This window comes from Nymphalis io, chromosome 10 (assembly GCF_905147045.1).
Source record: "Nymphalis io chromosome 10, ilAglIoxx1.1, whole genome shotgun sequence".
In the NCBI taxonomy this organism is placed as follows: domain Eukaryota; kingdom Metazoa; phylum Arthropoda; class Insecta; order Lepidoptera; family Nymphalidae; genus Nymphalis; species Nymphalis io.
In genome coordinates, this window is record NC_065897.1 from 11412535 (window position 1) to 11426897 (window position 14363).

General features: G+C 31.9%; 1 protein-coding gene across 1 annotated transcript in view; it reads left to right on the top strand.

Moving 5' to 3' along the window:
* Positions 1-2828: 2828 nt before the first annotated feature.
* The window catches only part of LOC126771127 (facilitated trehalose transporter Tret1-like), a 30556-nt gene continuing 19021 nt past the window's right edge, over positions 2829-14363 (top strand). The window contains exons 1-3 of the mRNA XM_050490869.1: positions 2829-3089; positions 12889-13024; positions 13299-13513. Coding sequence (XP_050346826.1) covers positions 3057-3089; positions 12889-13024; positions 13299-13513 — 384 coding nt within the window. The 5' untranslated portion in view covers positions 2829-3056. The remainder of the gene's footprint in view (positions 3090-12888; positions 13025-13298; positions 13514-14363) is intronic.

Here is a 14363-nt window from a genome sequence, read left to right on the forward strand (position 1 = left end):
TACAAATAGAACAAGTATAAAATTATATTTGGCTAACTTATATTTAAAATATATATACTTCCTTTCTATTTCACGTCTAAGCCACAGAACCGATTTTGATTTTATTTGGTATGACACAAACTTGGACCCCAAGGAAGCTACTTTTTACTTAACTTTTACTTTTTACTTACAATAATATTGATTATTTTGATATAAACTGAGAAGTAAAGACCAACACCGACGCCGTCGATACGTCCTTTAATGAGAAGTTACTTGCTTTTATAAGAAAGCAGATACTATTATGTTTATCAATTACTTTTATTTTGAGTTACGACGGTCCAGTGGTTAGAATCTTATCTGATGATTACGGGTTCAAGCCTAAACAGCCACTATTGAATTTTCATGTGCTTCATTTGTATTTTGTAATACGTCTCGTGGTCAGCGGTAAAGAAAACTTTTCAAGAAAACCTGCATGTTTCGGATGAAAATTTGCCAAGTGCGAATACACCAACCCCTATAGGAGCAGTAGCGCTCACTAGTCCTTTTTTTTAATACAAAATAAAATGACTACCTAATATGAGTATAGACTAAATAATGTAAATATTTTGGGAACTGGCAAGAAAATCCGTTACTCTTTCAAACTTGGTGGAAGGTAACTTTGCGCAAGCCCGTTTGTATAGAAATCACCCACTCACTATCCAATCTCATAATATATTGCTACTGAGCAATACTGAGTATTGTTTTGTTCTGGTTATACACATCTGTTTATACACACATATAACATCCTAGTTTTTTGGAGCATGGACGATTTACGGGTTGGTTAATATTTCTTATAGTCTATGTATGTTGTCATTTTATATTCCAATATCTGTGGGTAGTGGTGACCACTTATCATCGTGGCTCATATGCCAGTCTGCTTACCCATATTAAAAAAGATGTAATGAATATATTTGTTTATTATAGATAAAATTAAATATTTTGTAAGACATTTATTCTTAAAGCCATATTACCTACATAAAAATCGAGATAATTCCACTTCTTACTATCATCGGTGAACTTTTTATCAAAGAAATTATTTTTTAAATTTAATTTAAGCCTTATTTTTACATAGCAAATGTAAAAATATAGCATTTCTTAGTCGACCTTGCCCTAGAAAGGATGTATTGACTTTCCAGAGCTGGTAACTCATTGTTATACGTTTATTTTTATTTCTCTTGTTTGTACATTGTTTGTCACTGTTCATACCAAATAATCAATATTTTTGTTATATGTTTTAACGCAATTGCTAGTTTTTCTACTTTCATAAAAACATATGAAAAATTTCTGAGTCATATTTAGTTCAGAAAATTGTATTTGGTCTTTAAAGGGGAATAGGTACCAGCATTCTTGCCGATGCAATGTAGCTTTTTTAAATTTTATTATGTATTTAATGAAATAAATTATTTTGTTATAAAATAATTTATGTCGAGACATGCGATTTATCCGCCTACTTGTATACCTAACCGCACACACCCCGTTTTTTCTCTTGTGTTTATTAACGATTTTAACATTGTAACATACCTAATCTACTGGTTCAAATTGTCCAAATAATGTTGGTACGTGTTTATATAGTTACGACCGACACGATCCTTTGAATTTGCGTAGAGTTGTTGGATTACTTTACATCTTGTGCGGATAATTTTTCGAGAAACTGTTTGGTTTACTCCCAGCCGCTGAATTTCATTATTGGTCATCAATTCATAATTCTAGATTCCATCTACACTGATTCGATGTCTAGATATCCACAGCAGTATGATTTTTAAGACATGTTCTGTCTCGAAAAACCACTCTTTGGAACCAGCTTTCACCGGCGGTTTTTCTGAACCGATATGACTTCCTAGTGGGAAGAACCTTCAAGCAAAGAGCCAATTAATATCTGGCAACGCACCTGCCCACCCAAGCCTTACGGTATTGCAGACTAACTACTTCTCATCTAGAATTAACTAACTACTTCTCATCGGTGTTAGTTACTTTCCATCAGGCTTCCAGCTCATTTGTCTCCTCTTAAATAAAAAAGTTATATTTTTATTAGGAAAGTACTGTGGGATAAATGAAATAAGCTAAAAAAAAGTGTAATTTATTTTCTCCATTTGTTTTATGAAAATCGATCTATGAAAAATTTATATTATATATACTCTAACTAACTACTTATAAACAATTTGGTGATCTGCAATTCTTACATATATAATGTTGCATTTGCTTGCACTGAGCACGAGGCAATTTTCTTGCCAATGAAATTCACCAAAGTATATTTAAAAAAATGTTACATACATTTTTTTTAATATTTTTCAATATTTTTTTATCTTTATTAATTGTAAAGGAAAAGAATACGAACATAGTGTAGAGTAAATCTACTTTTGTGAAACGTAATATTTCCTTGATACAGCGTGCAATACATTTCAAATGTTTTATAAACCTTATATTTTTATTGAATTTTTCTAAGATATGATAGTATATATTTTTTCAATATATGTTTCTGTCGACACATAAAATGACATTGGCTTAAAAACGTTTTTGAAAATCAATTTATAAATATTAAATAAAAACTAACACACACATAAATTTTTTTTTATGTGTAACGTATTATCCTAGACCTAATTCCGCTGAGCTATCATAAGCAATTATTTTTCTATAGGCAGACAGTTAGGTTGTCATTTAATTTACGCCTAGGTGTCATATTATTTTGTTAGTTAAATTGTTTGTTGTGGTCCTTGTCGTTACCGACGTCATATATCGCATTAGCGTTATAGTATAATCTCACATGACCGCTGTGCAAACGCGGATTTTTTTTATTCGATTGAGATCTCTAATCAAAACAGATCGTAAGAAGTCGTAGCGGGTGCATTCATAGCCGGCGGTCAAGAGACGCCGGTCTCTCGCCCGTTCCATTTAATTTTTATTCGCAAATTCTCAGCATAGTGCCAAAGGACTGTTGACGCGTATCTAGGAAGGCGCACTCGAACTAATATCGGCTCTTAAATTTTTTATCTCAGAATAACGTCGTGTTTCAAGTGAGCCTCTTGACTCACTTTTTCACAATGACTAAAATTCCAGAAGCATTTCTAAAACAGGTATGTTTCTTTTTTATTATATAAGAAATTTAATTTTTGGCTTACTATAACTTAACTATTTTAAATTGAAATTTCAATCAAACAACTACTTGTCAAATTGTCAATTAAAAAATCGATACTGTAATGTTAGGTACATTACAGTATAATACAGTACAGTATAATACTTTTTTTATATTATTTAGACGATGTATCGTAGCTTAAATAAACAAGTTCAAAATGACTTGCAAATTCGTTCTCAGGAAGCGTTCGTGTTTTACGGAAATCGTTCAAATAACAATCAGCGTCGTTATTGTCATTATTTCAATTTTTAAATTGAAGAAAATATTATGTTTATATGAAGTAGATAAGTAAGAAGTATGTAAGATATTAAAAAAATATTGTTTATTAAGAATCAGACAATACTAAGAATGTCACTTCATAGCTTTTTTGCTTATTCGTGCATTGATTATATTTCGCAGTGAAATATCAATTAACCAAACATAATGGAAATAGAAAGTTCAATAAAACTAGTATCGTCTGTGGTAGAAATGAATTTTGTTGTGCGAAATTAACTGACCATTTTTTATTAATGTTTATAATAAGCGTCATAATTCTAAATTTATTAAAATAAATAATAAATTATTGTAAGTGCACTGCTCTGAACCCATTTGTTTAAATAGTTTTTATTTATATAATTTATATAATTAACATAATTATTAATAATTATATAATTAACAATAATTAGTAATATCAATAAATTTATTTGTGTACCAACATAAAAACTCATCAAGAAAATATTAGATTCCTACACCAAAGTAATATCTTAATTAGTAAACAATCTGAATCGTAGCTTTTTATTAAAATAAAACTATAAAATTTATTTTAAAAATATATATTTAATCATATATATAATAGAAGTTATGTAATGAAACACTTTTAATGCGTATATTTTAATATAAAAAGCTTAAAACTTAAATTTGTGAAAGAAATGTGTTTAGCAATTTCCCGGATTTAATTGGACACTAGTCGATACTAAACTTGAATTGAAGTTTTAATTGTTCTACTTCTATTTGTAAAAATCTCACGTAAGTAACGTGAGATTTTTACTTAATTTACTAAAAATTGATTCAAGTTTTAATAATTTGAATAATTTACATTTTTATATCTACGGTCTGAAGTTAAACTCTTTTGTTAGGTTGGATCATTTTTAAATATATACATTAAAAATTAAATGGTAAAAACAGGTATATTGATAATAAATTCTAAGAAACGATAATTATGTATCAAGATGTATTATTATAGGTAGCTCTTTTGTAAATAAAATAACAGCTGTATCCATTATATTTTTTATCTGTACATGGTTTCTGTATTAAAAAATAATATTGTCTAGGGAAACATCTTGCTTATTATTAAAAACGCACGCAATGACCAATTTATAGTAATTAAAAAAACAGATAAAAAAATCATTGTAGTTTTTATAATACAAATTTAACATAATAGTAAAGTTAGGATGAACTTAAATATGTATATCGCAATATTTAAAAATATACCAACAAATATTTAGCCTGAATACAATTCAATCAATTTCTATTTTGTTTTTAAAAAAAAGAAAAAACTTTTGTACTACTAACTAAAGGAAAAATTTAAACTTACTGCTGCAATCACATGTGTTTACGCCTTGCGCTAGCTGTCTATAGCGAACCAAATATTGTTTTTTTTTTTTTAAATTCTAACCTATAAAGTGGCTTGATATATAATAGATGCATTTATTAGTAATATGTTATAATTTATGCAACTTTGTTGTTAGATATTCATTTTTGAGATATAATCTTTTACAGTGACATAATAATAATATGTTGATTTTCCACCTAGAGTTGAATTGGCCTCTAAATACTATTGTATGATATTTTTTTCCTTGAACAAACTCATGGAATAAAGTGTCACATCGCACAAAATTGCAAACATCTCTATTTTATGTTGACAATTGCAATCAGTCTGTTTATCAACTTGTCACGGATATATACAATTATGTTCAGATGACAATAGATTTTAAATCATATTGTGAAAAAATTATAAACAATGAGATTGTTTAATTTATTACTATAAAGTTCAATTATGCACGATATTGTACCGGGTCTGCATTTTATGCACCTTTATAATTTAGTCATTAAAAATATAAAACATTTATTTTTATTAATATATTCTTTTAGTTTATCTGTTCGTTAGTGACAATACTATGATCGATATGTTACGTCGATTGTTAAGTATACTTCAGATTGAGTTAAGATTTTATCAAAATAAGTAGTTCCGATATTATATGTACACATATATAAATTATATCTAAATATAAAGATTTTGTCGTCGCTCATAGGGGGGTTTTTGCCTTAGTCACCACGCTTGGCAGGTGGGTTGGTGACCGCAGTGGCTGGACATCTTTCACTAATAGCGCTGCTGCCCGCTATCAGGATTTGCATTTTCGGATTCCAGCATTTGTGTGGTTATACCGCCACGATTTCGGTCGCCAGAGCCTCGTTCGTTGATTAGCAGGATGTACCACGAGCAGGTGAGGTTGACGGTAGAGAGCCTAGTTTGTTATCAGCTCCCCTTAAATCCCTATAACGCCAACCATCCCGGGATGGTTGGCGTTCTATGGGGGAGGCTTTCGTCCAGCAGTGGACGGCAAAAGGCTGAAAAAAAAATATATATATAAAGATTTAATTATAGCTGTATATATATTTAAATATATTTAAATTACTGCCTCGTTGATCCTGTGACGTGATGTAAGGCTGCAGACCCGGTGGTCCTGGGTTCAATTCCCAGGTCGGGCCAATAAAAAGTTATTGGGTTTTTCTGTCAGAAAATTCTCAGTAGCAGCGCGGAGTCTGGAAGTTGGAAGTGTGTACACTCCCGTGCCTCGGAAAGCACGTAAAGCCGTTGGTCCTGCGCCTGAACTCTTTCCGGGCGTGTCGGATTGCTGTCCCATCGGATTATGAGAGTTAGGGAATAGAGAGAACATAGGTGCCTATGTTTGCGCACAAATTTGTGCACTATATTATCTCCTGCGTAGTCGGCTAATCTCTCTTGAGATTGGCCGCCGTGGCCGAAATCGGTCTGGAGGACATTATTATTGTTATATATTTAAATATAATATTATTCTTATGCTTGTAAATAGCAGTCATTTATAAAGAGTGGTCATGCTAATGATATACAATACTACTTATAAGTTTTTTAGTAGCTGCTAAGTTAAACAAGGTTTTGCTCTTTCTGTCATTATTGATTTGACATTTGAAAGAAAAAGACAGCATTATTTAACTAAGCCGCTAAGCTACGTTTATAAGTAAGACCGTTAAAGTTTCGTTTGTGTGTTCTTGGACCTCACCCAAAAACTGTTTATCTGTTTGAGATGGAACGTTCATATTATAATTCGTCATAGTTCCAGGCCGGATGTATTATGCTGTATATTTTTGAGATATAGAAAGATAAAATTGTTAGTACGGGTGGCTTTCTAAGCGAATTGCCTACACTATAAAACTATTGTTACGTAAAAAAAAGAAAACAATAATGAGAACTTTACTTAAATTTAAGTTATCCAGTATTTTTCTTTACCAAAATAAATAACATAAAAATATGTTTTTTCATATTTTTTTTAAATTTGTATAATTAATTTTGACACATAGCAAGATATAAATATGAATATGAAAAACATGAAAACTCGGGATAAATATTATATACCAAAATATTCTGCGGACGGTTTATAAAATTATTAACTTAACAGTTGTGTTAATTTATATATAACTCTATATAATAATCAATAATATATAACACAGTGTTAAATAATAGTGACACACACACACAGTGTCAATATTATAGCCTCAAGGTACTATTAAGGTTTAAAATATATATCTTAGGATATTTAATATGGGTAACTTCGCCTTGGCTTATTACTAAGCCAGTGGTAGATTTTTGACAATACATACGCAAGACTAATGCATCTGTATTGAATAAAGATTTATGGCTTTGATTTTTGGGATTTTTTGAGAAGTTGGATATTGCTTTTAGAAGTCAAATAAAAAAAATATTGTTAAATGATTGCAAGTAATAGCAGATAGCTTGGTCTAAATTCTTTATCTCTGTCACGATGCAGACCAAGATAAACCGCATGAAACCACACATTATAAATGAATGGCCCACGAGTTAGCTATTGAATTGGTATTTTGTCGGTCGCCCGATACAGAGTAAACTGAAATTGCTAGATAGACTTCTTCCGTTGATCATGCGATGCGTGATTTACTTGTCTTTGTATGCTATTGCATTTGACATACATTTGTAGTTAGTCGAAATTTGGTTTAAAGTTTTTTTTAAAGATACTTTATGTAGCCGAAATGGCTCAGCGGTTCGAACTTGTGAATTTTAACCGAAGATTGTTTTTGATAAAGATGCCCAGGTACTTTTGGGGACACTTGTGGGATTCTTACTCAGTATAACCATAGCGACTATCGGCACGGATCGAAAAGGGTGTGGGGTCGTGTCGATATAACACATCCATGGCTCGGTGGAGCTCTTTTTTGAAGAAAGTGATGTCGCCCCCCTCACTTGGCCCCCACACTCATTGCGAGTGAGTTCGGCTCTTTCTCATTCCCGCTCCACTATCTTTTTCTGGACCATGACGGTCTTACAGAGAGACGCTACGGCCCTCCACGCCGATTCCCTGAGCATTGCCTACACGATTGCTTGCTGGAAAGGATCTCATCCGACATCGCTGACAAGGATCTGTCTCTCCGCGTTCCACACGGCGAACGCTGAAGTTTGTTCTGAAGTGTGTTTTTATTTTACCTGTACTATATTTGTCGCCTCAACAATATTCAAAGTCGTGAAATTACAACTCCACTTCTATTTCAAACAATATTACTGACTAATTTCAGTTAAATTGTCATTTCATTGTAAAAAATATTAGATACATATCAACCGGTAATAATTTAATATTGTATATATTAAAACGATATAATTATAGGATTTTCGAGTTTAAATTACACACGCTACAATCACTTTCGAATAATCAACCAGTCAAAATAGATGAGTCGCTATTGTTGGTTATAATTTACCAAGGATTATTTACATTGTCATTGAATGTGCTCAGTGAAATAACAATTTAAGGGAAATTTGTTCGTAATTTCCTAAGAAATTGAGACTATTGACAAAATTACGTTCAATTTAATGTCGCTAGTGAAATTATATTCAGTTGAAATTGTGATGGATTTTATTGAATATAACTACTGTATTTTATCTAAAATACACTATGTCTCATGAAAAGTATTAAAAGTGTAGTGATTCTATTCACGTCTCCCTCTATCGTATTCACAAGCACAAGACGAATTATAAAAAAATATCAAGCACATGAGGACTCAGTGTTAAGCGGGTTTGGGTTTGAACTCGCAATCTTCGGTTAAGTTTGAGGTATTCTAATCACTGGGTCGGTGGTAGAGCTTTGTGCAAGCTCGTCTGGGTATGTACCACCCACTCATCAGATATTCTACCGCAAAACAGCAGTACTTGTTATTGTTGTGTTCCGGTTTGAAGGGTGAGTGAGCCAGTGTAATTACAGGCACAAGGGACATAAAATCTTAGTTTCCAAGGTTGGTGGCGCATTGGCTGTATAAGCGATGGTTGACATTTATTACAATGCCAATGTCTAAGGGCGTTTGATGACCACTTCCCATCAGGTGGCCCATATGCTCGTCCGCCTTCCTATTCTATAAAAAAAAAAATATCTCGGCCCATTTACATATACGCTTAATATTAAATTGTTAGTTATTATGATAGAAATTTCACTAAAGTTATTTTTGTCCATTTTAAAGACTGTGTCTTCTTTATATTTACATAAAAAATACCACATAATACTAAAAAAACAAACTTATATGTATTAATAACACTAATATAAATTAAAATCGCCCACGGCGTCTTTCTGCGACTCATGTGCTAATCAGTGGAACTACTGTGTGGTTTTCACCAATAAATAGACTTCCAAAGAAATATAACAAAAATAATTATGAATATTTCATGCGTATAAGCTATCGTTACTACGATATTTTTGATTAAGTATCATCATAAATCATTTTTGATTAAGTCTGAAAAAAATGTTCCGCCTGTCAATTGATCCATGGTGATCAATGGCGTGCGCTGTTAATAGAAAAAGTTTCATCAAAATAATGTAACAGCTAAATACATAAAATTCCACACTTAATAATATGCATAAATAATGCTAGAAATATTTTTAGTACGCGGACACATTGACCTCTATTCTAATATTTTGTTTGCGTTCTTAAACTTTTTTTGCTTATAACACGACCAGATACATATGCTATCAAGGATATTTCCTTTTAACATTTTAAACAACAATGTTTAACAAGTTCAAATATCGAACGATTCCCTTTCCGTTTCCAACAGAAGTCTATAAATATTTTTATTAAAATTTGCTAGTAACAAGGATATATAGCGCAGTTGGTTAGTCTCTCTTGAGATTACCCGCCGTGGCCAAAATCGGTCTGGAGGACCTTATATACATTCTATGGTTAAGTCATCGAGATATAGGAAGAGCATTAGAAGCATTTTTTAAAAATATAATAATAGTTTTGAATTGTAAATTATACGAAATAAAACAACAAAATAAAAAAAATATAAAAAAAAGTATTTCATTTTTACACACGATAGTAAATATAAAATAAATTTTAAGTTTCATACGGTATTGATCAAAAATATTTTGTAACTGATATATATATTTTGAATGAATAAAATACTATATAGATTGTATTATATAAAATATTTATTTTCCATTTACGAAATCGTGTGTAATGTTAGGATGATACGACACGTTTGTTATGTTGAGTAGTCGGGGAGAGAATAATCAGTTCCAAGGAAAACTGTTACAGATGTACTAAATATCGAGATATTATAAATGCTATTAGAAAAAATGCTGATTTTCCATATTTAGTCACAACATCTATCCTGAAAATATCGCTAGTTTTTTATTATATATATGTATATTACATTAAATGCTGAAAACTTAAGGTTTTCACCCACATCTATCACCCACACTCTCAACAACAAAGTTATCAGTTTTCTATTTGTGGTGACGCATTTTAGATATAGGTAATGGTTCGGAATTCGATTTATATATATGTTTATATTCGTTTTATTGTATATCGAGATGGCCCAGTGGTAAGAACGCATGAATCTTAACCGATGATCGTGGGTTCAAACCCGGGCAAGCACCACTGAATTTTCATGTGCTTAATTTGTGATTATAATTCATCTCGTGCTTTACGGTGAAGGAAAACATCGTGAGGAAACCTGCATGTGTTTTCGTTTCACTGAAATTCTGCCAGATGTGTATTCCATCAAACCACACTGGAGCAGCGTGGTGGAATAAGCTCCTAACCTTTTCCTCAAAAAAGGGAGGCCTTTAGCCCAGTGGGATGTTACGGTTACGGTATAAATTGGTACTGACTAGCCATCATTTAAGGTTGTGAGAAAAGCTATAGCAACATATAATGCTTAATTGGGGATAGAGAATTATCTTCTTTAACCATTTTTGTCACGTTTGTGCTAGCGGTTGAAACCAATTACTTAACGTGGTTTCTTATCCCGGAACAGAAAATCCAAAAAAATATTAGCTAAGAATAAAGCGTAAATATTTTATTGAGAAGCAAAAACATCCCTGGACTCCAAAACAACATGACCATCATTTTTGTGACGTATTGGGGTTTGCATGGACATCTTTTTGAGAAAAAATTTGGCCGGTAAGGGAGGACTGGCAGATGTAAACCATCGAAATTGATGGTTTTTTAAATAATATATAAATAATCATTTGGAGTAAAATGGTACTTATAAACGTTTCATAGCGGGTGATTAATTAAACGGTGTTGTCTTCTTTTTTTGGATACGAAATAACTAAACAAACACTATGCAATGCTTATAAATAAGGCTGATGGAGTTTCGTTGATAAAATAAATATATATTCGCTGCATATGCAGTACACAGATCCAGATGGAGAAGCAACTATTCACAAATGAGTAGAGAGCAATTGTAGATCGTTGGCGTACGAGTCGGTTCTCGGCCTATCTAAATCTAAATGTAAGGCCAATTGTATCCCATCAAATGCGCAACGTTTGGTTTAAAATAAAAAGTCTTTGAACTGAAAAAAAAGGTTTGTTTAATATGATTTTCTGAAAATGGTTATAGGATAAGATATTTTAATTATACCAAGGTAACCGATTTCACATTTTATCAATTACACATTGTTACTTCGTAATTCAATCCGGGTGAAGAAACGCTCTTTGTCGACGGTGACGACCTTCGGCGCTTCGCTGACTCTTCAATTAAGCAATTTTAATGTCATAATTAGGTTTTGACATCGGTTTCCTAGGCGGAAACTGAGGGTTTTGGTAAAAAATATCGATTTAAAAAAAACGATTTATATGACCGATTTTTTCCGATCTCACATACGATTTAACTCAACTGTGTATCAAATGACACATCTAATACTGTGCTTGATTGAACTAGTGATCTTCCCAACGTTAGTTTAAAAAATTACTATGCTAATGTAATTTTGCGTGATATAGGTGTCATATTGTATGTGTGTAATGGTGAGATGTCTGTCAGGTCAGTAGATCGTTCTTCATTTGACGCCGGTTCCTTGACGCTTAAATATTTAATATTTGCAGCAAGTTACGTGTCATCCGAAAGAGTGGTAACTTTAAAATACACCGTTGACAGATACAGAAATATTAGGTTAAAAGTGAATATTAATAGAATACTGGTTTGATTAATTTTAAAATAAAAAAAATGGATAGGTAATACTTATAAATTATTGAATTTCATATTATAGAAGGATTTTGGATGAAATGATTTATATATATATATATATATATATATATATATATATATATCGATTTATCGCTATTTTCTCGTCGATACAATTTGTAAATATCGATACAATAGGTTTTTTCTTTTCGTCATCCATTCTTCTCTCATACATTTGAGACAGTCTAGAATTCACCTAATGAGATCTTTGAGATAATCTTGGAATCTGAATTAACTGGGAATTTTGTATCGAACTTATGACGTATTATTGTATAGATGGTTTCAGATAAGAAAGTAGTTAATATCAGCCATCTTAAGTGTTAAGTTATGAAGCATCCTGCAATACTTTCTTTAAAAAATTTAAAAGTTGTGATTACTATTATTTAAATACAAAATATGTTTCGATTTCGGGAACATGAATTATTAGCACAGATAATATTATTGCAAAGATTCTTATAATTTCAACATATGTTGTCAAATGAAGACTTTAAAGTAGGTCTGTAGTACTCATTTGTAGTTTTCAGTTTTATTTCTATTTTTGGGCGAAGACAGACCCGCTAGGCAGATAAGGGTTAAGAGGAAATTAAAATATGGGAATACCGTTTATTTTAACTCCTTTATTCCGTCTTCTTCATATCAAACCGCTATTAATGCTTAATACCTACTTAAAAAAAAGGAAGTATATTCACCATTACTCGAAAGTGGCTTAACCGATTTTATTAGAGCGAATTATGGCTTAAAATTCAGTTGTAAGATTTTCAGACGAGTAGTATTTTCAAAAACATCCTGACTATTTGATGATCACTCAACGCATAAAACATTTGTATCTGAATATTCAAATATTGTTTATTACTGTCTAGCAATAAAGTCTAAATAAAAAGATTGAGGATGCAGGTGTGTGGGATTTTCTTGAAGATATCCTGTGACGTAACGGCCAGTGCTTATGATTAAATTATTTCAGTTATGGCTCACCTTCGGCGCGTCACTCGCTTTCCTTATCATTGGCCTGGTCCGAGGATATTCAGCTTCCGCTATACCTTCAATAGAAAACCTGGAACCGAATCTCATTCAACATAGCGAACAAAAATCATGGATTGGTAAGTGATCTTTAATTAATTTGTCAAATTATTATAAGTATTATGTCATTTTAAAACTATATTTTTTTTGACAATTTTTTTTATGAATTATTTTATATTAAATTGAAATTTGAAATATGTTAGCAAATAAAACGCTAAAAAAAATAAAATGCAAGGCTCATTGAAAACTAGGTATTGAACTATCAAAGCATAGGATGTGACAATCAGCGTAATTGAACATGACGCTTTCATACGTAATTGGTCCATTTGACGATGATATTTGGTTATTATATAGGTGCGATACCGCCATTGGGAGCCTTCCTGGGCAGTATGTGTTCCGGACCATTAATGCAACGTGCAGGCAGAAAGCGAACTTTGCAACTGACTGCACCGCTTTGGGCTGCCAGTTGGCTAATCCTTGGATTTGCACCTAGCTTCCCGCTTGTATTGTTGGGTCGTATCATGTCAGGCCTTTGCGTCGGCTTCGCCTTAGCACCAGCACAAGTATATGTAAGTCTATTATTAATGGGTTTTATTTTCGATTATTTATTTATTTAAAATTTTATAATATGTTGATCAAAATGTGTGTATTTAAGTAAGCTCAATACTTACGTTGTTCCTATTAATAATAACCAAGCGTAAGATTGAAAATGAATGTTTTTTTTTTGTAATATTGGCAATTAGCTAAGAAAGATACTTAACTATTTTTTATAGAATAGGTAAGCGGACGAGCATATAGGGAACCTGGTGGTAAGTGGTCACCAACGCCCATAAACATTGATATTGTAAGAAATGTTAAACATCGCTTACATCGCCGATGCGCCACCAACCTTGGGAATTAAGATGTTATGTCTCTTGTGCCTGTAATTACACTAGTTCACTCACCCTTCAAACCGGAACACAACAATACCAAGTACTGCTGTTTTGCGGTAGAACATCTGATGAGTGGGTGGTACCTTCCCAGACGCGCTTGCACAAAGCCCTACCACCAGTGAAATTGCCGATTGATCCAGTTTATTTATTAAACTTCCTTAAATGTGAAAAAAATCATTATGACATTATTTGGTTTTGACACTTTTATGGAACATATCAATTTTAGAAGAAAGATCAAAACATATTTATATTTAATATTGCTTATGAGTAGTTAGGGACAATTATATCACCAGCTGAGAGACAGTTTCCTGAAATCTCAATTGTTGTTGACCCTTATCTTATAGAAATATTACAAAAGCTTTTGCAATACAGATTCGATTCATTTTTATTGCTGTTTTTACTTTGAAAATATTTTAGCTTCACAAATAATGAATCACATACAGAAATAAAAATAAATAAAATCAAAAAGTATCGTAGGAAATCGTGG